At 39.4% G+C, this 23,766-nt stretch overlaps 1 protein-coding gene and 1 pseudogene across 1 annotated transcript; one reads left to right on the plus strand and one right to left on the minus strand.

Moving 5' to 3' along the window:
• The first annotated feature begins 1,448 nt into the window (after nucleotides 1-1,448).
• LOC143597721 (high mobility group B protein 10-like) lies at nucleotides 1,449-6,556 on the plus strand. The gene is made up of 7 exons (XM_077076140.1): nucleotides 1,449-1,633; nucleotides 1,728-1,806; nucleotides 3,745-3,907; nucleotides 3,988-4,122; nucleotides 4,877-5,238; nucleotides 5,938-6,244; nucleotides 6,286-6,556. Exons 1-7 carry the CDS (start codon nucleotides 1,449-1,451, stop codon nucleotides 6,438-6,440), a joined length of 1,386 nt encoding a protein of 461 aa, XP_076932255.1. The 3' UTR covers nucleotides 6,441-6,556.
• A 1,268-nt stretch (nucleotides 6,557-7,824) lies between these two features.
• LOC143597722 (ethylene-responsive transcription factor ERF062 pseudogene) lies at nucleotides 7,825-8,736 on the minus strand (annotated as a pseudogene).
• Nucleotides 8,737-23,766: the final 15,030 nt, after the last annotated feature.

Below are 23,766 nucleotides of genomic sequence, written 5' to 3' on the forward strand. Positions count from 1 at the left end.
GAGAAATATAGCAACCAAAGGATACCAAAATAAAAAAACATGAAAAGCGAATATTGATATCAGCACTAAATGTGTTCGTTTGATTTGATACGGTATCGGTCCTTGGCAATAAATGAACATCCCTATTTAATATTAAAACTAAAGTTAGAATATAACACTGATAAAGCACTCACGATATGAAAAGATAAATCAAAGAAAAACTTTAAAATAATAAAAAAAATAGCTAAAAATTTATTATGAATATCTTCCACTAGTCCATTAATTAAAATTTTGAAATATGTATGATTTGCATTCAAATCCATAGATGGTAAATTATATAGACCACAACATAAGCACTAATTCTGGCATTATGTTTGATCATTTAATGGTGATAAATACAAGAAAAATAACCCACAAATAAAATGAGAGAATTCAGCCATCAAAGTTACCAAAACACCCATATCTTCTCTTCACAACTTTAATATTAGCATTTAAAACCGGTGCCTTGAAGGGCAGAAGGGTAATTTCATAATCAATCTAAACCATCATCATCAATGTTAATATCGAATCAAATCAAAAGGTTAATATATATAAAGAAATATATAATTTACATATGGTACGCATTTCACCAAACCCTATTCCATTAAAAAGCTTATTATTATTTCATATCATATTTCTGCAATTTTTGCCGTGTGACAGCCTTTGGTAAGTAATTCACATTTTTTTTGAAATTTTTTCATCTGGGTTTTTTAATTTATGCCTGAATTTTGTCATTATTATAATCAAGATTTGTTTTTTCACTGACCCACAAGAAATCTTTAAAACCCCATCACTGTTCTTGAGCAAATGTGTAATCTTTCTAGGCTTCTTTTTGCCTTTTGTTTTTATCATTGATTGATTCTTCGTCTTCGATTGTCTTTTTTGCTTTTTGGTTTTTGTTCTTTATTTTTTAAAACTATTTGCATTTTAATGTCTCATGTTCTTGATACAAATCTCATCCTTACTCCACTTTTTCAATTTTTTTGGTGTTCTTAATCAAGTCCAGTCTGCTTTGTATTAATTTATAAAAAAATACTATCTTTTTCAGATTTTTGTGAGTATTTGCTTACTTTGATTAATATTTAATAACAATGTGTTTAGTAAGTCAGAAAATAGATACTGTAGTTAGCATAAACCTGCAAATCCAGCTCTGTGAGAGAGATTAGGGCATTTTTGTAGTTCTGAATTGAAAGAAATCAACGGCTAAGATGTAAGCTGGTATGAGTATAGGGCAGTCTTGTATGTTATTTGAGCTTAAATTCGAGTTTCTGTTTTTTCCTGCACATGTATGTACTTGATTTACAATAAAGTCGTCATTTTTATGTTTCGAACTTGTTTGATTTGAGTTCTAACGAGTCTTTATGTGCGTCCAGTGAGCATCAGGGTGACTCAGCTGTCGGAAGTGGCGGTGGTTAGGTGGTAAGATGGCAATGGAAATGACAATGGCAGCATCATCTTCCACAGAAAACAAAAACTCGGTTTCAGTTAGTGAGAAATCTATGCAGTGTTACTTATATCCACCACCAATTGCCCAATGTGAAGATGTCATTGCGAGTCCCATATTATTCTTGGATGTTCTTGGAAAGTTTCATGCTGCAATGGGGACCAAATTCAAGTAATCTTTTGTCATCAAGTTTCATGCTTTTGTGCATTTAATTATTAGTTTCTTGAGGTTATTGTGATATTGTTTTATATGTTCTTATTTGTAGGATTCCCGTTGTTGGTGGCAAGGATCTAGATTTGCATCGCATGTTTGTGGAAGTTACTTCCCGTGGAGGCATCAAAAGTGTACGATTCTCACACGACATGAATCTAACATGAAATTCTCGGGTTTTGGGAACCCACAAACACATTTAGCTAAATGTGTCATGTAAAGGTTGATGACGGGTTTGTGGGTTGAACCATCTAACCTTTTATGTTTATAAACTTTTAATAAGTTGTGTTTTATGTCAGAACTTAGACTGATTGGGTGTTTTATGCTTAAAGTTAAAGTTGTTTGGGTCGAACCCGCAAACAAATTTAGCTAAACAAGTCGATAGAGGGTTAGTGCCCATCTAACCCTTTATTTTTACAAAAAGACAATTTTTCTTGTTTTGTGTCATAACTTAGACTGATTGGGTGCTTTCTGCTAAAAAAACTTTCGGTCGACTAACACATTTAGCTAAACGGGTCAATAGAGGGTTGGTGGGTTGACCCGTTTAAACCTTTATTTTTATAATTTTTAATTTTGTTTTGTTTTGTGTCATAAGTTAGCTTGATTGAGTGATTTATGCTTGAATATGTTTGGTCGAACCCACAAACAAGTTTAGCTTGAATATGTTAGTGAGTTAAGCCGTTCAACCCTTCATTTATATATATATATATATATATGTATATATATATTGCTTTGTTTTGTCATAACTTGTAACTTAGACTGATTTGGTGCTTTATGCTTAAGAGCGTGCGGGTCGAACCAACGAACACATTTAGCTAAATGGGTCGATAGAGAGTTAGTGGATTGACCCGTTTAACCCTTCATTTATATATATATATATATATATATATATATATATATATATATATATATATATATATTTTGTGTCATTACTCATAACTTAGACTGATTTGGCGCTTTATGCTTAAGAACGTGCGGGATGAACCCACTAACACATTTAGCCAAACGGGTTGATAGAGGGTTAGTGGGTTGACTCATTTAGCTCTTTAGTTTATAATTTTGATGTTTAGTGTCATAAGTTAGATTGATTGAGTGATTTATGCTTAAACATGTTTGGTCAAACCCACAAACAAATTTAGCTAAATGGATTGATAGAGGGTTAGTGGATTGACCCGTTTAACCCTTCATTTTTATAATTCTTTTTTGTTGTTTTGTGTCATAACTCATAACTTAGACTGATTTGGCGCTTGATGCTTAAAAAGGTTTGTGTTGAACCCACAAACACATTTAGCTAAATGGGTCGATATAGGGGTAGTGGGTTGAGTCGGTTGACCCATTTAACCCTTTATTATTTAATTTTTTGTTTTGTGTCATAAATTAGACTGATTGAGTGATTCATGCTTAAACACGTTCGGTCGAACCCACAAACACATTTAGCTAAACGTGTAGATAGACTGATAGAGGGTTAGTGGTTTGACCCGTTTAACCCTTATTTTATATATATATTTTTTTAAATTGTGTTTTATGATTAGTGTTTTAAATATAAACCATAATAAAGAAACAGGCATTTGGTTTTTTTTTGTCAAACATAATTATTATATACACATTTGTATTTTTGGTTGTACATTTGTAATTTTAAAGTATCAATATGTATAATAACAAATAAAATTTCAGGTTAACCCGGTCATGTAAGCAGGTGCCGACTTACATCAATGTGAGGGGTAGTACCTGCTAACCCTCAACTTCTCCGGCGAAGTGAAAATTTTCATTTTTTTAATGTATTATGTATTAGGTTACCTCTGAAATTATATTATGCTACCCTCAAAAATTTTAAAACCCAAAACTTCACCTTTCAAAGTTTTATTACAAGCCCAAAATGATTAAAAGCCTACCCCTGAAATTATTTTCTAGATCCGCCACTGCATGTAAGTCCCATACTTTGTTTTGGTTCATGTGTCTGAAACGATATTCAGGTTTATGCCATGTTGTTTCTTTGGGAGTCTTTTGATATGAATTTTGTAACTGATTTTAGTTACATGTTTTTTTTAATCCTTTTCAAAATTAAAATTCAGGTTATTGAAGAGAAGAAATGGAGAGAAGTTTCCAATTGCTTCACTTTTCCACCATCGGCTACAAACGCGTCTTTTGTCTTGCGAAAGTATTATATGTCACTTATTTATCACTTTGAACAAGTTTATTATTTTAAGGCTAAAGCATGGACTCCTGTTCCTACTGGTGTGTGCACGCCTGTTAATTGTTGCATTAATATATCGTCATGCATGTAAAATATGGTTTTTAATTATTTATTTGTGTAGATACTTGGCAGAGTACGAAAACTACACTCACTTCAACATCTGGAATGAATGAACTTGCCGTTCGGTCAACTGAAATTCAAGAAACATCGTTTAAGAGGCAGAGGGTTATTACAGAAGAACAGCCATTGCCTAAAGGTCACAATATTCTTTAATACATTATTATATTCTTTTAGTTTATATTGTAAGCTGTTAACCTTTATGTTTGTTTTCGAATTGTGCTTCGTATCAAGGAGAGCTTAAATGAGCTCGATCCTGAGCTCTAGCCTTAAAATAAGCTTTTTAATAAACGAGCCCAAGCTTTATCGAGCTGACTCACGAGCCTATTTCATTTATATAATCTTTATTTGATATATTATATATATATTTCAATCTCAACCCTTAACACCCGAGATCTAATGGCCCATATCTCTTTTTAGACAAGGCTCCCTTCTTACTCTTAATTCCACCCTGTTTTGTTATAAATATAAACTGTAATTAACATATGTATGATAAATAATCATAAATGCATATAAATTAATTTGTAAGTAATAAATGTACTGAGCCGGAACTTGAAAAACTACTCACTAGCCAAGCTTTCGGCTCGTTTACACCCTTTGATTCACGGTTTGGAACTTAGAACCAGTCATGTAAACTGAACTGACTGTTCACCTTTATTATTGTTATTATCATTTATTTCTTTTTCACTTTGGGTTATGCAATTATGCATATGTATGGTACTCGGTCTGGCCAACCCAACGGGTTAACCGTGGTTAGCTGTTCGGCCCAGAATTTCTAGCACCCTAAATCAATTTCTTTTCCTTCATTTGTATCATTTTGTTATTAGTTTAATATATAAAATGATTAAAAACTGTTGAACCTAACAATGCAGGCTTATCAGAATCACCAATAGGTTTACCGGTGACAGGTGTACTTGATGGAAAATTTGAAAGCGGTTATCTTTGTACCGTTAGAATAGGTCAAGAGCAGTTACAAGGTGTACTTTATCAAACCACACAGACACCATTGTACGAAATTCCAGTAAGCATGGACGCAGCTCGAGGTTTAACCACGGTTAGGTGTAGGCGTAGACGAAGGAAGAAATCTGAGATTAGAAAGAGGGACCCGGCTCAACCGAAACCTAATCGAAGCGGTTATAATTTCTTTTTTTCTGAACATCATGCCCGACTCAGATTACTTCACACAGGTAAAGATCGAGCCATCAGCAGGATGATTGGCGAAGAGTGGAACAAGTTAACTGAGTCTGAAAAGGCGGTGAGTAGTGTTGGTAACGGGTGTTCTTTAGTGCAGACCAAAATGGGTAGGTTGGGTTGACCCAAACTTCTTTTTTTCAAAACGTTTGGCAGGCCAAAATGGGTTGGGTTAGCCAAACTTTTAATGGGTATTTCTGGATTGGGTTGATCTATTTTGGTTTTTGAGTTTTTGAAATACGTTCAGTTTCGGTTTTGGTTCTACAATTTGGTCCTAAAATTTGTTGGTCCGAAAATGCACTATTTTGGGCTGGAAAAATTTGGCCCAAAATGATGAATTTGGGCCTAAATCATTTTGTTAGTTAAATGATTAATTGATATTACACATTTTGGCCTAAATTTTTTAGGTTACACTACTTATTAAATTCTTATAAATTACTTAACATTCAAAACCGAAACCGAAATCCATAAACACAATTCGGTTCTAATTAAATGCAAAACCGAAAATTCGGTTTTTACGAAAAAGTTGGTTGTTTCTGTTGGTTTTTTTGGTTTTATGCGCACACCTACCATTTCGTGTCTGATTTTAAATAAAATATTGGAGATTTTATGCATTAAAAGCACACTTTGTGTGACATTCGACCCATTTTCTGTTTAGCTGTTTTTCTGTTTTACTCGATTGAACTTCGATCCACTAGAGACAAAATATAAACTGAATCGACCCGTTAAAAGTAAACGTGCGGATGAATGTTTCTTGATTTAGGTATACCAGGAAAAGGCGGTTAAAGACAAGGAACGATACAGAAGAGAAATGGAGAATTATAGAGAGAATAAAAAGTATTTTATGATGGACACAAATATGGAAAACTATAGTGGAATTTCTCATAAAATTCACGAAAACGCCCCGAATTCTGAGTATTGTGATGAAGATGATGATGATAATGATAGCAGCTTTGAAGGTGAAGAGGAAACTACAGGTAAGGAAGCAAATCTTGAAATAGACCATAAAGAATCATTCAATGTTGATAATGAGCATGTGGTGATGAATCTGGTCAACCAAGTCAATGCCAGTTGAAGGGAATGAACCATTAGTTATCAACATGTATCCAAGGAAATGAATCAAAGCAAGATGACAAGAGTACTGATGATGAAACGATTATTCTTGATGTTAATGATGTAAACAAGACGAAATCAGCCGACAACAAGGATCAAGGTTTGGAAGATTTGGATGAAAATGGGCCATGGGGTTTGGAGAATCCGAGGTAAAAGATCGTTTCTTGATCATAAAGATTGAATTTTTTCTCACACAGAAATAGTAGTTCAAGATTTTTATCCTATGTAGCTTTTTTCAGAACTGTTTCTGATAGAATTTTAATATGCTTCATGTTTCTGTTGGCTCTCAAACTTGAACAAAATCAGTGCTATGAATTTGGTTTGACTAATTTGAGTGCTTTCTTTCTTTAGCTCCATCTATTTAGATTTGTTGGATCATGGGCCAAATCATGATTTGTTAACCAACACAGGTCAGATCATGATCCATTTAGTGGTTCATTTCCGATCTGATTCAGATCTAGGTGCACGTCCTACCCGGTTAACTAGTTTCTACCTGATTTCCTAACCGGTTGGTACCCACCGGGCAACTAGAAATTGGTTTTTAGTATTGAGCTCCGAAACCGGTTTTTATGTTTTTTAATTACTTTTTTTAAAACCATATATTTTTTTTTCTGGTTAATTGGTTCGGTTATACTCAAAAAACCGGTTTGTCAGGTAGGGGTTTCTTGACTCAAAATCGGGTAGTACCTAATCTGAATAACCGGTTATTTGATCGTTTACCTCTAAATGGTTTTAAAATTAACCAGTTTGTGCACCTCTACTAGGGGTGGCAATTTGTGACATGACAAGAAAATAATAAGTTTTTTCTGTTGTCACATCTAACCTGTTTGAAAAACAGGCCGTGTTTGGTAACCCGTTTAATTAAATGGGTGGTGCTTGGGTTGACATCTAACATGTTTAGCTCATTTAAGTAAACAAGTTGATTTGTCATCTTGTTTAATTGAATAGTTCAAACCCGTTTAACAAATTTATTACAACAGACTAACATGTTGACTCGTTTAGCTGATTGCTAGCCATTTACAACCCGTTTGACTCGTTTAGATAAATGAGTTAAACAACTGTATTTGAGTTGCATAATTTTAAGCGTGTCATGATTAGGGTTGATGCCAATCTGATACATGACACTTAAAATATGGTTAAATATAGTTATTGGAAGTTACAACTCATACGTCAATATATGTTCAAAATTATGTTTCAAGATTGCTGTCCACTTCTGTGGGACCAAATTCCTTCTCAAGAAGATGCTTAAAGTTGAGGGCCCATAGAGAAACCCCTAAAAACTGAAAGTGACTTCCACAATTAAGAACCCCATATTTTAATTCAACAAAAAGTCAAACCATTTAAATAGTGATGGTCTCCATCAACACTTAAGAGAACTACCAACACCAAAACTTGGAATCAAGATTAAAAATGCAAAAAGAACAATTAAAAAAAGAAAGCAAAAATGCAACAATCTTGGAAAAGAAGAACAATAATGATGTACCTTCAAATAAAATTAAGAAAAAGAAATACAAACTATGAGCATATGCATATCTAGTTATGAATCAGCAACAAGAATTGCATCCCAAATCATATCCATGTCCAATGAAGGCATTCGGCTCAACTGAACACCCTCGACACCATCCGATTCCCCTCCTATCGGTTTCTTGTTTTTTCCCATGTTATCATTATCTAATTCATGACCCGTGCGCGTTTCTTTTATTAAACCAGTTTCTTGGATTGGTGGTGAATGTGATAGATCATTAGTATTACCCTTCTTATTAGATGATAAAGCTTGCAACTTTGCTTCAAGAAGAGCTGCAGTGTGTCCATTTACTGAATTAGCCTTCAACTGGCTCTTCAAATTTGGGAAATTTAACTGTGCATAATCACCCCTTAACAAATAAGCAGCTGTGTCATATGCAAAAGCTGCTTCTTCTGCCGTATCAAACGTCCCGAGCCAAACCCGTGTCCGGTTTCTTGGTAACCGGATTTCTGCTACCCATTTTCCCCAATGTCTCTGTCTTACCCCTCTAAAAAGCTTCCCAGGTGAACAAACTGAAGTCTTTCTAAGGGAAGAATTCACAATTCGTCTCCCGGTATACTTCATTGGCTGAGATTTTATAGCCCTCAGCCAAAAGTCAGAACCCAAGGGTGCGACCGGCTGCGTACTGGTTGCACCCTTGGGTTCTGTTAAAAGTAGAGTCAATAAAGACTCTGACTTTGGCTCAGTGGCTTGTGAAAGCTGACCTTGTTGTGTGTGAGTTTCTAGAAGATAAGGCAAACCGTTCACGGATGGTGACGACGATGATGAAAATCTTGAACCACCATCATCTCCGGTATGACAAACGAGCTCGTTAGGACCGTTCCAAATGCCCACACTTTGGGTTGCTTTCGCGGTTTCTTGAATATAAGAAAAGATTAATTCTTTCTCCATTGGTAAACTATTATTAGAAAGACAATGAAGAAAGGTTTGTAATGATATAGAAAGTATACTATGTATGACTTTATATATATGTGAACCCACAAACTGCAAATGTCAATGGAACCTTACATTATTATTTATTATTTTTATTATTAAAAACTCAAAAGTCAGATCTAGAGTTAAAAACCAAAGTGTGATCAACATTCAAGGTTAACCCCCCCTTAAACAGTCCCATGCGTTCGTGCCCACCATTCATAAATATTCTTGTGTTGACCAGTCAGATGTTGACACGTCACCTGTGGTAGTTTTTATATTCTACCTGCTGGTGAAACCACAGGCTCAATAGTAGTGATCATGTGATGTTTGATGTCCTTTTGTGTCTTTTGCTTTTTGTGATAATGATTAAGGTTGTTAATTGCTTGTGTTTGTGTAGATTAAGAATATGATAAATAAGTTTAGAGATAATATAAGATAATGGAGGCTGCAGGTGTAGTAAACTGGCTGGTGGCTGTGTTTTGGCATCAAAGAGGAAGGACCATCTCATGATTGGCACATGTTTACAAGCAACAAATAACATGCCAACACTGCATTCCAACCTTATCTTATGCTACTTTTGGAAAGAAAACATAAAGTATGAGCAAGTCTTTGCTGTTTTTATTATTTTCTATTTTATATATTTTTTCTCTCTTTTCTCTCGATCTAGTTATTATTAAGATGGCGTGTTTAGTATAAAACCAATTTTAAAGAAATGTGATTATCGTATAAGCTTTTGTACGTAGTGTACGAAAGATAATCACATGTAGCGGCGAGAGAAAAAAAATTAAAATATCATCTGATGCATCACATTTGAAACACAATGGATATGATAATATAAGCGCGCATGTTATTTTTCTAGCTAGTTAACTAAAGGTAGTTATTATGTACTAGATGACCATCTATTAAAAGGTGAAGGCAAGAAACAATGAAAAGTTGTAATTATTAATAGTAAAAAAAAATCTAACATGATTAGGTTTAGATCCTCCTAGTGAAGAGACACATGGTATTTTATAGAGGAGGTGATATAGGCATATTTTGTAAAAGCAGATTCGGGTGAAATTTATGGGTGTTTATAATACAGTACGAATTAGATTGGGTAACCCATGATTGAACGTTATTTTGAAGCTATTCTAAGCTAAATAGTTTGTTAAAATAAGATCACTAAACAATATTATTATACAAATATGTTAATGCTAAACAATAGATTTACTAGGTCATATGCATTGAAATACACTAGAGCTTCATCGGATGAATCATTGTGCACATGAAAACCAACTTCTTTTCAGATTTGTACAATTTATACCAATTTGAACATCTAAACAAATCTTTATAGAATTTTAATATTATGATATCAAACATTTAACATTTATACCAATTATTTGAACATTTATAAGTTTTTATAATAAGTTTCATTTTTATTTATTGTAAAACTAAACTTTGATTTTGTTAATGCAATAAGTATTTCAAGACATATAATTAAATTTAGATACACAAGATATATGCACATAACCTGTTTTCAAAAGTTATAAAAAGACGGACTTCAGTCATTGATCGTGTGGCGGAAATTGAAATGCTATCAAATTCTGTATACATATATAAAAGGACATTTCTTTCCATGGATCAAATACGACGGAGAGACATGAGGCCATGCTTACTCAAGGTTTCTTTTTCCCCTTTGTATAATTCCTATCTTTATTGTATGAATATGAATGGAGCCACCAAATAGTTTTCGATTTACTAATGTCGAGGTGCGCCAATCAACGTCCCTTTTTATAGAGAAAGAATACGTTAGTCATTCTAAAAAAAATAAATAAGAAAATAATAATATAGATAGAGGCGAGTCAGATAAAAAGTTTGTTTTGTGTTGGTTTGACACAAGTCAGGGCCGTCTTTAGGGGCAGCGAAATGAAGATAGGGCTTTAGAGTATTTCCAACAGCTCCTCTAAATTTTTTATGAGTGAGTTTTGCAAATTTTAGGATAGTGTTAAGAGTGGTTGTAAGTAGAAGAGAGAAAATAGTTAGTGATTTTTTGTAAATTTGGGAAACATTGTTTGCCCTAATTTATTTTTTAATATTTGTTGAATTGGTTGTAAGTTTAAAGCAGAGAGATAACTGTAATGATAAAGGTATAAAAAATATTATTTAACTGACCAAGAACAAGAAATGTAGTGATTTTTTTATGTAGTTATAGAGATATGAATGTGAGACCTGTTGGGAGTGCTCTTAGGCCCCCATTTTGTAAGACCTCTAAATTTCAAAACAAAATTAATAATTATGCATTTGGGATTTGGACTAATACGTGTGATTTGATCAAACAACATTTAAATTGAATTAGGTCTAGAAAGGTGTGAGAAATTTCATTACTCATGTATATATTTGTAAAAATGATGATAACATTTTAATTTATTTGAAGTGAAAACAAGATAATTTTTTTACAATAAGGCCTCATTTTCGGACATCATTTTAGATCAATAAAGTGGTTGAGTCAACCGTAACACCAGTTCATGGAAATCACTTGGTCTAATTTCATTCATAGAATTCAATACACTGAATTTCTCAAAAGATATTTGAAGAAACACTAACCAGACCCCGGGCAGGTTACTGGTAACCTGGGGGTTGGAGAGATGTTTCCCACGAGGGGTTAGACCCTTGGAAGATGGTTCTTCTGATAACCTGCAAAACAGACACCGTGAGCTCGTCACTGAGAAGGGGGGGGTTCCTCCTTGTGACCACCCTCCGGCGTGAGAATCAGACTAGATTGCTCTTTAAATATAAAAGTATATTAAGAGATTGCTAGAGCAGATATCAGGTATATTATGATGATAATGTAATAAGATATGATAAGATGAGATGATCATACCATTTGTGGTATTTATAGCCGAAGGTAGGTTTCCAAGGGGTTTAGCCGGCCCAACACGCTACCAACTGTAACCTATGCACGTGCCCTGCCTGTGAGTGGTGGATAGGTAGCGGCTGACACAGAGCAGGCGTGTCGTGCACTCTTCCTCTTCTGCCAACTACAGGCTAGGCACGTGGTATGGCAGGAGTTGGTGGGTAGGCGGCGGCTATTGGTCACAGTGCTGTGGCGTGCTGTCTGCCATGCTGCTGTCAGTGAGCTGTCGCATCTCTGATCAGATCTTTTGCCCATACCTCGTCAGGTACAGTAAAAGATCCTTCAGTATATGGACTGGCTTACTTGGGCGGGAGTATTCCCCCTCCCGCCTCTGTGCGGGATTGCTCCCGGCTTGGCTCATTCCTTCAGGTGACACTGAACGATTGAGAGCTAAGTGCCTTGTGCGTGTAGCCATGCTGCGCGGGTGGCCTTCCCTAATGGCTTGTATCCGAGGCTGCGGGGACAGGCGGAGTCCTTCACCATTGGGAGGCATTTCCTGCGGGACCAGCTTGCGTACTGCGCGTAAGGACGTCACGTCTCTGAGCATGGTTGGTCCTGCGGATCCAGTTGGTCTCTGCGCAGACGTCCCTGTTTAAGGTGAGTCTTGCAGGTCCAACTGGGCTCTGCTGGGACCTACCTCTTCAAGTCCCCCCAGTCCAATGTTCTTCTCATGAGTGTTTAATGAAGTGAGGTGAAGTTTTGGACTTGAGTAAAGGGTTTTGAAAAGGGTTTTGTAAGGTTTTCCATGGGGATTCTTTCCGCGGAAGTCCTTGTCACTTGCAGAAATGCCCGAGTTTCCTGCTTGGTCTTTGGGTATGATGCGGGTAGGTCTGTAACCTCCTCGCAAGTCAGGAGCATTGAGTCCCAGTTGTATGTATTTTCCATGAGGTTTTGGTAGTTTTGAACATAGTGATCAATTATGTTAAGACCACCAATTCCATCCTGGAGCTTCAAACAACGTAGTTCTCGATGTTCCCGCTATGCGGGGATGCTATTTCCGTTTCCGCAAGCATTGCCCAGGAGATCCTTCTTGGTTTCAATTCCCAGCGGAGCGCTAGGTATGTGAAGGGTTTTGCCTTAACACTGTACCTGCGCTCGTCTTACGGTTACTTTACTCTCAAGGTATTCCTGGCGTCAATTCCCTGCGGGTGCTAGGTATGTGAAGGGTTTTGCCTTAACACTGTACCCGCATCCGTCTTACGGTTACTTGTTCACCAAGGTTCTTGGCTTCAATTCCCTGCAGGTGCTAGGTATGTGAAGGGTTTTGCCTTTACACTGTACCCGCAGCCGGCTTACGGTTACTTGTTTGCCAAGGTTTATTTGGCTTCAATTCCCTGCGGGTGCTAGGTATGTGAAGGGTTTTGCCTTTACACTGTACCCGCATCCGTCTTACGGTTACTTGCTTGCCAAGGGGTAAGGGGTATTTTCCCGCTTACTTTTTTAATACTTTCGAATTTTGAATTTTGAAAATCGAAGAGTTGGTGAAAAGATAAGCCTCTGAAACGTCGTGCGACGGTTTCTTCTGACTGTGTCAGGACGTGCAGGAAGTTATGGTGACGTGACAGAACATGGTCATTCCAGTCGCTTTTTCAGGCGCGTGGGAGCGATTTTTCGGGCGCGTGGCCGCGAAATTACTGGCACACGTCCTTTCAACAGCTGTTGCCAGCTTGCTTTTTGCCACGTGTCATAGTTTCATTGCACATTTGATTCCTCTCTCCTCCGCATTAAATTCACCGCATTAATTGCGATTACTATATAAAGGGGGAGAGGGTTATTTGCAATTCACACTTTCCACTTTCATCTCTTCTTCTCAAGTAATTTCCGGCAAATTTTTCTGTTCAGTAAAGCATTACCTTGAAATCTCTTTTCGTCTTTCTTCCACCATGTCTTCTCATGATGCTGATGACCAGAAAACTGCTGGCGAATGCCAGTGCTCTCTTCCTGTCGATCTGTACCAGTATATCATCAGGAAGTTCATGCTCGAGTCTCTCGAGCCTGAGTTTCCTGAATCCCACTATACTGTGTACGATGCCCCTAGTGGCAAGATCGGGGTTTATGCTGCATTCTTTGTCTACGGGAACCTTAGGTTTCCGTTGACAAAGTTTGTGTACCGTGTCCTAGAGAGGCACGGTGTGCACCTGACAGAGGTGCACCCCATGGCCATTGCCAAGGTCCGGCACTTTGAGTGGGTGTGCCGGATACTGGGCCTTGAGCCCCTCGTTGATCGCCTGATGACCTTCTATACATGGAGGTGCATCCAAGGGTGGTACACTCTTACAACCCGTATCAAGGGTTTAAAGATTTGTACCACCGAGCGGAGTCTTCGCTCATGGAGAAGAGAGTTCTTCTTCATATCCGCTCGCGCCATCCCCATCGCCATGAAGTTCAAGAATGGCCAGGCGCTTCCGAACCTTCCCGCCCTCAACTACGAGGAGGCGGAATGGTTCTCGAAGATTTCCCGGGTCCAGTCCCCGGTTTTCCGTTTTCCGGAGTCGGCGATGGTGATGTTGGGGATGAGCCGGGTGTGGAAGGCGGCGAATGCGGATAAGGTTCCGATCGTCCTTGAATATGGTTCGAACTCTGTCCCTTATGGTACGTCTTGTTTCATTTTGCTGACTTCGATTTTTACTAACTTTCTTGTTGATTTCAGAGGGGAACGATCTTCAGTCGCTCCTGAACCCGCGGGAGGAAGATGGTCCCGCGCGGATGGGTACTCGTGCTCTGGACGAGAACGAGTTGCCCATCTTAGAGCAGACCGCGGGTCGGTTCGTGGAGGTTTACCCGCCAGGCCAAGAGATCCTGAGCCTCCGACGGCCAGGTAAGCCTATCTTCTACCCTGAACCTCTCAATGCTGTGCCTGCTGCTGGAGTTCATGACATTTCTTCTTCTGAGGAATCCGCAGAAGGTCCTCCACTGGTGCGGAAGAAAAAGGCTGCCGTCGGGAAGGGCAAGGAGAAGGTGGCCTCTACGGCCGACCCGGTAGTCCTATCTGACTCGGAGTCAGATAATGCAGAGGTGGCGGGGAAGCCCGGTGGTGAGGAGACCACCGCTCCGGAGGCTGCAGGTGTTACCTCCGGGGAGGCAGCGACGACGACGGTTACCGGTGTCAAGAGGCCGGCTCCATCGGGTTCGCCCCCGCTCGTCCGTGCGTTCAAGCTCAAGAAACCCCGTGAGTACCCCCATAATTTTTGTCTAGATTTGTTGTTTCAAATAAATTTTTCTAACACTTTTGCTTGTGCAGGTGTGGATGTTGACGCATTCCAGGGTGGAATTGGAGCAAGTATTCCCCCGCCAATGACGGTAGGCTCGGTCAGCCTTCCCGAGGCGTCGACCCAGGCGTCTACGCCTGCTTCCGCTGGTTCCAGCCTTCCTGAGGCTGTTCCAGCTGAGAAGGTGTCTCCGCCGGCCGTGAGTGCAATTTTTACAGCATCTTTCACGGAGCCGGCGGTTACTGTTGCTGAGGAGGTGGCGCCAAACATGGCTACCACAGCGGCTGCCACTATACCTGCGCCACCGGCACCGACGGCCGGACCATCAGGTATGCGCCAAGCTTCCCGCCGATCTATGCCACCTTCCCGTCTGCCTGACCTGTTGGATGGATTTCCTTTAGGTTCAGGTGATGGGTTTGGCGGCTATCGGCCTGTTATTGACCCTACAGGTACGTAGGGTTCTTTTTCCCTTATATATTTTTATCATCTTTTCCTAACTGCCTTTGTTTCTTTTGCAGTGTCGGATTCCAATGAAGTGTATGTTCCAAGATGGAACATACGCCGAGGAACAACCCTTCGTACCCCTGTGGAGTGCGTGGACTGGGCTCGCCACGCTGCTCCTCATGGTGCGTTGGGGGAAGCCATGGCTAGCTACCAAGAGGGTAGGCTAACCAATGAGCTTCGGGTTCTCCAGGCCCGGACGCAGCCCCGCGTCGAGCTGCTTTGTCGTGAAAACGACAAGTTAAAAGCAGCTCGCGCCAAAGATGTATCTGAAGCGCGGGCTCTTCGGGAGGAGAACCGGCAGTTGGCCGCTGCCGCAGCCGAGAAGGAGAAGGCATTCAAGGCCCTCGAGGTTGAAGTCCAGGCGCGACTCGAGGCCCGCTCCAAGGCTGCCCAAGCTGTGAATGAACAGCTTCGGCTGGCCAAGGAGACTGCGCGAAACTCAACTGAGAGGGCTACCAAGGCTGAAGCTGTTGTTGAGCCGCTTCGCGAAGAGAATGAGCAGCTTAAATGCAAATTAAAGGCTCTTCAGCATGCTCATGACGCCTTGGCAATGGAAGATGCCAAGAAGCTGCAGGAGATCCTTGACCAGAGGGGGGTGCTTGACCGCACTGAAAGGAAACTCAAAAGCGTCGAAGAGGCTGCCGCCAAGGAAGTTCAACTTGCCAACCTTGATAAAAACGGAGCCGAACGTGCTTACAAAGAAAGTCAAGCTACCCTCCAATGGCTGCTTCGAGAAGCGTTGCCTCAGGTATCTTTATCTTTTTCTTTACGCTTTCCGCTCGTAATTAAAAAATGTTCTAACTTGTATTCTTTTGTAGGTTGCGCGTCGGGTCCTTTCAGAGACCTCTTATGACGATGCGATGAGCGCAGCCCTCAACGCTTCTCATGAGGATGGGGAGAAGACTGGCTTCCTGCTTGGTCTAGGGTTTGCTGAGAGAGGCTTTCCGCCCTCCAACTTCCCTTTATTCAATGTTAATACTGAAGCTGCTTATGACCAAGCTGTGAACCAGTACGCTGCCTTCCCGCATCCAGTGGTGGAGAAGGTGAATGAGGCTGCTGCTGCTGATGATGGGCTAAACATCCTTAAGGCTTTCCTTGGGCAGCCACGCTCAGACGGTGCTGGTCCAAGCGGAGGTGGCCCTGAAGCCTGATCCTGAAGATCTCTTCCCACCGCTAGGATAGACTTAGCTTTGTATAGATTTCTTTTAGGCGGGTAGTTACCCGGCCACTGTTGTAATACATCATTGAAATATTAATCTTTTTGCGTATAAGACTGTTATTTCCTTCTTTGGGTTCCTTGCTTTATAAACTTATGACTTGCATACTTAGTTTAAATTAGCAATTTTCCAAGTGTTCAGAATAAGAACCTTTGAACGTGGTTGATAGTGGGTTAAAGTTTCGCTTCCTCCTTCGTGATTGTGCGGGTAGAACCGTCACTTGCACTTGGTAGGATGGCTAAACTTTAACTTTTATCTAACCTGCGTGCTGGTTTTTCTTACTTTTTTAGGATAAGTTAACCTTTGAACGTGGTTGATAATAGGTGTGAAGTTTTGCTTCCTCTTTCGTGATTGTGCGGGTAGAACCGTCACTTGCACTTAGTAGGATGGCAGAACTTTACCCTTATCTGACCTGCGTGTAGGTTTTTCTCATCTTTTGAGGATAAGTTAACCTTTGAACGTGGTTGATAATAGGTGAAGTTTTGCTTCCTCTTTCGTGATTGTGCGGGTAGAACCGTCACTTGCACTTAGTAGGATGGCAGAACTTTACCCTTATCTGACCTGCGTGTAGGTTTTTCTCATCTTTTTAAGAATTTTGTTTTGAACCGTTCGACGCGCGGTTGTCGATAGGTTAGTGTTCATTTTCCTTTCATGATTCATGCGGATAGACCGGCACTTTCATTTAATGGGATGAACTCTTTCAACTCACCTGCGTGAAGGTTTGCCACGTTATTGGGTTCGTGCGGGTAAGACCGCCTTCCCACGCAACGACTTCACGTAATGTGAATGTCGTCACCAGTGTTGGATAGTTTTAACCGTTCGACGCGCGGTTGTTGACAGGTTATTCAGTTTCCTTATTGATTCATGCGGATAGACCGGCACTTTCATTTTTTGGGTGCTGAACTTTTTCCCCTTCAACTGACCTGCGTGAAGGTTTGTTACGTTATTGGGTTCGTGCGGGTAGGACCGCCTTCCCATGCAATGATTTCACGTAATTATGCGGTGAAAACCGGCATATTAGTGTCCAGAAAAGTATAAATGTAAAATCATCAGCTTCGATGTTCTAGAGAGAATCATTTCCATTAGAAGTGGCTCTTGGCCTTTTCTTTACAAATTGGAATTGATTTACATGCAAACTGTGTAAATGAGCTCCCTTCCATGTTGTTGGGATGGGAGCGCCATCGAGCCGACACGCACCTGTTTCGGGATCTCGTTCTTTACGCAGCATGTAGTCTCTATTGAAGCTGATTTTTTATTCGTGTTTACCCCAGCCGTGGTTCCACACGCACCTGCCTGCCTGCTTAGCTTTTATTTCGCCACGAGGTGCGCGAGCGTCCCATCTCTAACGAATGTTTCGACCATGTCTTTTACGTCTATGCATTCTTCAGTGTTGTGGCCTTTTGTTCTGTGATAGTCACAGTACTTGCTCCGATCAGCATCGTGACGATGTCGGATTTCTGGAGGCTTTGGCCATGGGAGCTCTTCAGTGGCAAATATGTCAGTGACGCTTTTGGTAAGTGGCGTCCATCTGGGGTTCCGGTGCGGCTTTACATTATCCCTTTCACCCAATCGGTGCTGTAAGCCGGATGAGGTGTCAAAGTTTACCCTTGACTGCCAAATGCCTTGCTTCCGTTTTTTGTTCAATCGGGCGGTGAGGACGTTGTCCTCTCTCGTCCTCTGGGTGTAAAGGTTTGTGTTCTGCGGAAGGTCTCTACCCAGTTGCTTCTCCGTTTCCGCATAGCGTTTGGCTGCTGTCATTCCATCTTTACCCGTTAGGGTCCGGATAAGCTCTGGGTCCTGCGCGCCCTGGATGAAGGCTGCGCGAACAAGATCCTCGCTGATATTGCCCAAACTTAACTTCTTCGAGTTGAAGCGAGTGATGAAGTTTGGCAGAGATTCATCTTCTTCCCGTGTGCATTTGAGGATTGTCCATTGCTCCTCGGTATACTTTCGCTGCTGGCTGAAGTGTTGGCTAAACTTCTGCTGGAAGTCTGCCCAGTCGTAAATGTGGTTAACCGGTAAACGATCAAACCAAGCCCTAGCAGCCCCCACTAGCGTCATTTGGAACATGTAACACCACGTGGGTTCCGTCCAATTGCTAACGGTTGCCCCCGCTATGAACCTGTTCAAATGATCGTCTGGATCAGATAGGCCATCATATGTGCCTATGTTAGGCATTTGTTTAGCACTTTTCGGGGCAATTGCTTCAGCAATGTCCCTTGCAAATTTGGACGTTCCTGCATTTGTAACGTTTGGTCTGAACGTTTTAGAGAAGTCTCGTGGACTTCCATCTATGCTTTTTGGTTTGAAGGCTTGTCCAAAATGCCTTTTCGGTTGGGTTTCCGTTTCTTTACGCTTCCCTTTTGCCTTATGACGAGGGTTCGCGTCGGAGTCGGATTCCTCCGAGTCATCCTCCCAGTATTCGAATTCGTCGGCCTGTTGCACGGAACGCAAGCGTTCGTTCAACTCAGCCTGGAATTCCTTTTGTCGTGCCTCCGCCCATGCCTTGACTTCGTCGAGAGTCTGGCGGGGGAGTCTTCGTTTTTCAAACTGGGTATCGGTGGATCCCAGTAGGCGGTCATTTACTGCACTTGCCCCTGCTTTAGTAAGTGGGGTAGTGTTCGTAAAATTTACTTCACTTGCTCCGGCTTCGGTAGCCGGAGTAGTGTTTGTAAAAACTGTGTTGCCGGTATTCCCCCCAATAGCTGGGGTTGTGGTTACCGGAATTTCTCTAACCATCTTTTGTATAAAGTTTTGAAAAAACTGGAGAAAATTGTAGTTCTAGCTTTATGCACGGATGGCGCCAATGAAGAAACACTAACCAGACCCCGGGCAGGTTACTGGTAACCTGGGGGTTGGAGAGATGTTTCCCACGAGGGGTTAGACCCTTGGAAGATGGTTCTTCTGATAACCTGCAAAACAGACACCGTGAGCTCGTCACTGAGAAGGGGGGGGTTCCTCCTTGTGACCACCCTCCGACGTGAGAATCAGACTAGATTGCTCTTTAAATATAAAAGTATATTAAGAGATTGCTAGAGCAGATATCAGGTATATTATGATGATAATGTAATAAGATATGATAAGATGAGATGATCATACCATTTGTGGTATTTATAGCCGAAGGTAGGTTTCCAAGGGGTTTAGCCGGCCCAACACGCTACCAACTGTAACCTATGCACGTGCCCTGCCTGTGAGTGGTGGATAGGTAGCGGCTGACACAGAGCAGGCGTGTCGTGCACTCTTCCTCTTCTGCCAACTACAGGCTAGGCACGTGGTATGGCAGGAGTTGGTGGGTAGGCGGCGGCTATTGGTCACAGTGCTGTGGCGTGCTGTCTGCCATGCTGCTGTCAGTGAGCTGTCGCATCTCTGATCAGATCTTTTGCCCATACCTCGTCAGGTACAGTAAAAGATCCTTCAGTATATGGACTGGCTTACTTGGGCGGGAGTATTCCCCCTCCCGCCTCTGTGCGGGATTGCTCCCGGCTTGGCTCATTCCTTCAGGTGACACTGAACGATTGAGAGCTAAGTGCCTTGTGCGTGTAGCCATGCTGCGCGGGTGGCCTTCCCTAATGGCTTGTATCCGAGGCTGCGGGGACAGGCGGAGTCCTTCACCATTGGGAGGCATTTCCTGCGGGACCAGCTTGCGTACTGCGCGTAAGGACGTCACGTCTCTGAGCATGGTTGGTCCTGCGGATCCAGTTGGTCTCTGCGCAGACGTCCCTGTTTAAGGTGAGTCTTGCGGGTCCAACTGGGCTCTGCTGGGACCTACCTCTTCAATATTCTTGTTTATTGAAAATTTCTTTCTTTCTCATAAAATATATGATCATAATATTTAAATAATATTCAAGCTATACGAATCTAAAATTCCCACACCTTATTATACCAAGATCATGCAAGCTCACTGGCTTGCATCATCTATTTATACATTCCATGCAACCTAGCGAGAATGCGATGGATCTCACTACTTACGTTGTCTACAATCACAATATTGGATTTGCCAATTGTGCACATCCACTCTAAAGAATACTACATTCCAGTGACGCCTAGCCCTCATATGCTCGCTACCTTTACCTTTACGTGTAAGTGTAGCTTATGTCGACCATTCTTCCCTCTCATGATACACATTAACCTTTTCATAGTTTGTAAACTAGGGGTATGTTTGATTGAGAGCTTTTAGAAGCTTTTAGGAGCTTCTGGATTCAAGATTTAAAAAAAAATCTCGTATTCAATTAAAAGTCTTTTTTGGTTGAAGGAACTTAAAGCTTTTAGGTTATGAGAAAAAGATTAAAGCTTGAAGCTCATACTAGTATCGTTTAGAAAAAGCTACAAGCTTTTAGTATTTTGAATTACTTAAATAACCTTTCAAAATAAATATATTTAGTATTATTTTATTTAGTTATGCCAATTTTGGTTATTTTATACATTTTATTAAAAGCTCCAACTACTCTGTCAAACATCTAAATATATATAAAAAACTATAGCTACCAGCTTCAAGCCACCAGACACCAGTTTCCAGCTACAAGCTACAAGCTAATTTTATCAAGCTTCTAGATTTAAGCTTTTAAGAAAAAGATCATATTACATATATCCCTAAATCACTTTTTTCGAACTGAAATTCTTTTTTTCTAATTGATATACTTAACCACTTTGTTTTATAAATTTAGCATAAATTATTATTTTCAATAATTATTATATCATAAACTCTACGTTCTGGTGTTACGTAGCGCTCAGTGGCGGATCTTGAAAATTGTTTAAGGGGCAACCTAAAAAAATAGTTGGACGTTGAGGCAATGACGGACCTAATTTTATTTTTTTTTTCATATGGATAAAAAATTTACGCTATATACATGTCTAATAAATTGCTCGTTTTGGGTCGGTTGGGATCATATAATCATCTAGCTTTTTATTCCATTGAAAAAATATATCTATATATATTCGAGTTTTTTTAACACCAAAATGGTGTAGTTGAAAAGCTTATTTATAATAACCAAACGAATATAGTTTTAAAACTGTTTATCAATATGGGTGTTTTTAAAAAGTAACATTTTCTTATTCTTAATCTTATTGGATAGCCATTAACCAACATTTTAAAAAATTAACCCACTTTTTGTAAAATAAAAAAATAAAAAAATACATACATGATCTCTAATGCAATCATTTAAAATTAATCATGTAAAATCGAATCTATAAGCATTTTCTACATGATGTCTAATATTTTAAAAATTAGGTTTTTTTATTAATATACACTACATGTTTACTTCTAGACATTTTTTCATGAACATATCTTTTTTAATATCTAACTTTTTTTTTGCATTAAATAATAATAAATTATAAGATCAAAGAAAAAGCAAAGAAAAAAATATAAAATACAATCGAAAAAAACCGGATTTTAGTTATCAATCTTTATTTAAATTAATTAATACATGAAAAAGAAAGTTAAATGCAAAAATAAAGAAAAAGCTGATTTTTTTCTACTTTACTTTTACACTAGGCTACTTCATTAGTCATTACAGTAGACCTATCTTTTTTACAATTTTATATTTGATTCCCATTAATAACTCCAGTCATCTTCTTCAACTTGCAAAAATTAGCTCCGGTTATCTTCTACATACACCAGAAAATCTCAGGCGAGTCCAAGTTCACTTTAGGTCTGTCCCACCTAGGGGTATTCTAATATTTACTCAGAGTTAACTTATACATTAAACACGGAGAAAACAAAAAGAAACTTTCACACTAATTTTACACTTCGCTGACAAACCCTATGGGTATGTTTGGTTGGAGGTAATGGAATGAAGGAGGAATGAAATGAGAGAAGGAATGAAATATACAAGGGAATGGAATGGATCATTACCATTCCTTTGTCTTGTTTGGTTAACCTATATAAATGAAATGAATTTTACTTTATGTTGTTTGGTATAAAAAGAAATTGAAGGAATGAAGTAGAAATAATAAAAACACTCATATTTCAAAATACTTTTTACAATAATAATAATAATAATAATAATAATAATAATAACTACAATATCGACGGTGGTAGCTCCGGTGACGAAACCGGTGTTGGCAATGGCGATGGTGGTGGTGGTGGCGGTGGTCAAGAGATGGTAGCATTGGTAGTGATGGCAATGGTACGATGATGATAGTCAGGCAAAGATAGTGACAATGGTTGCGATGGTAACGCTGGTGGTAAGGTGGTGGTGGGGGCGGAGTAGGTGGTGGTGCCGATGGTAGTGGTGGTGGTTGTTGTTAGGTGGTGGTGTTGTTGAGAATGTAGGGTGAAGGAGGAAAGAAATGAAAAAAAAAAGAAGAGGGGTGAGAAAGAATGGTTTTGATGGAATGGAATTTCATGTGTAATGGATGATTCCATTCCGTTAGCAACTAAACACCACTTTTTTTATTCCCATGTAATGAATTATTTCAATCCCCATATCATTACTGCATACCAAACGCTACTTATATTAATCCGCCCCTGGTAGCGTTTGTTTCATTAAAATTTGTTTTTTTAATTAAAATTTACCAGCCACACGTTCATGTTGTTATCATGTTATGCACCAACAAGAGTTTTCTATCTTCCAAATATAATTTGCTCCTTCAAAAGCATATTACAAATCCGATATTTCATCACTTTATGTTTCAGCAATTATAAATTAGGAACTGGCTATATATATCAACTTGTACATTTCAATTCTGCATCTTTAACCAATATTTCATCAAGTACAATTATCTCATGTACCAACACATCACAAATATTCAAATTTCACTTATATGGCAACATACAATATCTTTCATCAAATTATACGAAAAGGTATTTTAGTTTCTTCATTAGTTTTCACACTTAAAAAAATAAGGATTCATTTAACTTATTGAAAAACAGGGAAAGAAACAAAACTATTTTGGCGTGTGATACTTGTAAATGTTGATCCGTCTACTCGCCATTATTTTGCTAAATATTTAACTCCTGCTCACGTACTGAATTTTTTTGTTTTTTTTAATGATTAAAAATTTGTAAACTGTGGGGTTTGAACCATGAACCTCCTATTTAATACCCTTATCACCTTACCATCCCAACAAAATAGGAAGGGCACTCACGTACCAAGTTAACCTTTATATAACTGGATTTATTAAATGAAATTAATTTGAATATGCTTACATATAAAACCAACGGTTAAGCATCGCTTAATCAAAGGGTTAGCCTAAACATACGACCTTTACTTGTCAT

The sequence above is a fragment of the Bidens hawaiensis genome, unplaced genomic scaffold (assembly GCF_021521415.1).
Source record: "Bidens hawaiensis isolate Kalapana, Puna unplaced genomic scaffold, B.hawaiensis_p1.1 tig00048941_1, whole genome shotgun sequence".
Classification (NCBI taxonomy): Eukaryota; Viridiplantae; Streptophyta; class Magnoliopsida; order Asterales; family Asteraceae; genus Bidens; species Bidens hawaiensis.

Coding starts and splice junctions, on each gene's coding strand:
- LOC143597721 (XM_077076140.1), top strand. CDS start 1,449: ATGGAAATGACAATGGCAGCATCATCTTCCACAGAAAACAAAAACTCG. Junction 1,807..3,744: donor CCCGTGGAGGCATCAAAAGT/GTACGATTCTCA, acceptor ATTAAAATTCAG/GTTATTGAAGAGAAGAAATG. Junction 5,239..5,937: donor TAACTGAGTCTGAAAAGGCG/GTGAGTAGTGTT, acceptor TTCTTGATTTAG/GTATACCAGGAAAAGGCGGT.